A 2788-nucleotide genomic window follows, 5' to 3' on the forward strand; every position below is an offset into this window, starting at 1 on the left:
ATAGCACACGATGTCCATTGGATATCCATTTTGTTCCCATGATACATCCAGTATGTCCATGGATATCAGACGGACATTCATTGAATATACTTTATTGTAATTCCTATGGACAAATGCGGATGTATGTCCACTGGTTATCCTTCCATGTTATTACTTTGACGAAAGATTCATTGAATATCCACTGGATATAACTCCAGTGGACATACTATTTTATATAATAATGTGACATATGACATACGTAATATAATTTCTGTTTATTGTGTGTCAAAGCATGGCACTAAAAAAATATCGATTTTCGTATTAGAAAATAGTACTGTTGATTTCAAATTTCCCATACTGGTGACGTCACGTCCACGCGACGCCGATCGGGCCGATCCGCATGCGCATCGCATCTTGTATAGACTACATACAGATAGATCGCGTGTTGCTATAAATAACAGTTTTCCGCCAAAAAGCAAAATTTTAGATTTATTGTGTATAGTGCAGTAAACATTTGGTTTTCCTATTAAAGGTAAGAACGTTTTATTTATTTAATCACTAAACGTATGCTACGCACATCTTAATAATTATTTGTTTGTGTGGCAATTTGACATAACCTCAATATTATATACCGGGAAATTGCATTATGCCGAAAATTTTACAAAAAACGTACAGAAAAGCGAGAGACATGGTCGATGTTTCAATATACATGGCCTCATCTTCTACTTCATCTACTTGTAATAATTCAGATGTAAAAAAAAATACCGAAATACCTCATAGATCATTAATTGAAGACGACGGTTCAGATCATATGCAATTATTGATAACAAATCAATGTGTCTACCAAGAATCAGTTATTGATGTGAACACATCTACTTCTTCATTGTTCAACTCAGATTATTCATCTGATTCTGCTACATCCGAAGATGAATCGAGGCATTTTGATAACGACGCCGATGACCACGACTCTACTAAAGTGGAGATGGGTAATAAGCCAATCGATTTGAATTCACAAATAAGTGAATGGGTATTCAAACACAACATTACTTTGTCGGCTTTATCAGATATTTTAAAAATCTTTAAAAATGGTGGCGATTACAATAATTTGCCATCAGACGGTAGGACATTATTGAAAACTCCTAGATGTGTGTTAAAAGAATTGGTTAATCCAGGGGAGTATTATCATTTCGGTTTGTTAAATTGTATAGAAAGACTTCTTGCAAAGTACAAACTTTCCCATTCTTTAAAATTAGTTGAAATTTATGTAAATGTTGATGGCTTGCCGATATCAAAAAGTTCTTCTAGCCAGTTATATCCAATACTGTGCTCTCTTGTTCAAAATCCTCAACACGTTGAAACAATTGGACTTTATCATGGAAACGCAAAGCCTGATACCGCTAACTGCTATCTTAGAAAATTTGTGAATGAAGTAGTGTATTTAACGAACAACGGTTTCATTAATAATGGCCACTTCTACAATTTTAAGATTAAAGCATTAATTTTTGATGTTCCCGCTAAATCATTTTGCACTGGTACTGTTGGGCACACAGGTTATAGTTCCTGTTCTAAATGTAACATTCGAGGGATATACCACAATAATAGAGTCTGTTTCCCCCCTGAACGTGATATTCAACTTCGTACACATCATGACTTTATTTCTAAATCTGATCCTGAACACCATGCAAACACTTCAATCTTGGAAGAAATACCAGATTTTGATATGATACAAGACATCCCCCTAGATTACATGCATTTAATTTGTCTTGGGGTTATGCGTAAATTACTTATTCTTTGGACAGGAGCTGCTAAACCTCCCTCTAAAATGTCTTCAAGAGATACTAAAACATTATCTGCTGCCCTAGTAAACAACTCTAGCAATGTTCCATGTGAGTTTGTACGAAAATCTCGATCTCTTGAAGAACTTAAAAGATGGAAAGCGACTGAGTTTAGACAGTTTCTTTTGTATACAGGGCCTGTATTATTAAAAGATATTGTTAGTAGGGACATGTATTTAAATTTTCTATGCCTACATGTAGCTGTAACAATTTTATCGACAAAAAGGTACATCGCTGTAGATCTTGATTATGCTCGTTCTTTGCTAGTATATTTTGTGCAGACGTATGTGACTTTATACGGAAAACAACACGTTTCTCATAATGTACACAATTTACTACATATAGTTGATGATGTTGCAAGATTTGGTCCATTACATAATTTCAGTGCATTCCCTTTTGAGAATTACATGCAAAAAATAAAAAAACATTTGCACAAGCAAGATAAACCTTTGTCACAAATTGTTAAACGGATGACAGAATTAAATTCAGCTACAAGTGATACACTTCCACAAGAAAAACCAAAAAAGGTCGCTTATAATGAGCATAATGATGGTCCATTATTACCGGGAACTTCTTGCCCACAGTATAAAAAACTGTTGTGTGAAAATTATGTATTAAAATTAAAAGAAGGTGATAATTATTGTGCACTGTTGGATGGAACGGTGGTTCAAATTAAAAATTTCGTAACTGGTATTGATGGAGGATTGGTTTTAATTGGGAAGAAATATCGTAATTTAGAAAATCTCTATCACAGGCCATGTAATTCATCTGAATATGGAATCTACTTAGGTAGCAATTTATCAAATCTTAAAATGTGGAATGTGAAGGAAATTGCCTTTAAGTATTTTCCAGTTTATACCTCTGTTAATCAAGTCGAGCATCAAGTTGGTCTCATTCCAATTATTCATTGCAATGAATTTTAAAACAAATGCTATCTTTACCTTTTACGTTTTTAATAATAGGTACCTATATAC

At 33.8% G+C, this 2788-nt stretch overlaps 1 protein-coding gene across 1 annotated transcript; it reads left to right on the forward strand.

The window, feature by feature from the left end:
• On the forward strand, positions 1 to 2788 carry LOC116181435 (the record flags this gene model as incomplete). The annotated part of the gene is given in 1 exon segment (XM_031501812.1): positions 1 to 2788. A coding segment is annotated over 1 exon segment (2112 nt). The 5' UTR covers positions 1 to 625.

This window comes from Photinus pyralis, unplaced genomic scaffold (assembly GCF_008802855.1).
Source record: "Photinus pyralis isolate 1611_PpyrPB1 unplaced genomic scaffold, Ppyr1.3 Ppyr1.4_LG9, whole genome shotgun sequence".
In the NCBI taxonomy this organism is placed as follows: Eukaryota; Metazoa; Arthropoda; class Insecta; order Coleoptera; family Lampyridae; genus Photinus; species Photinus pyralis.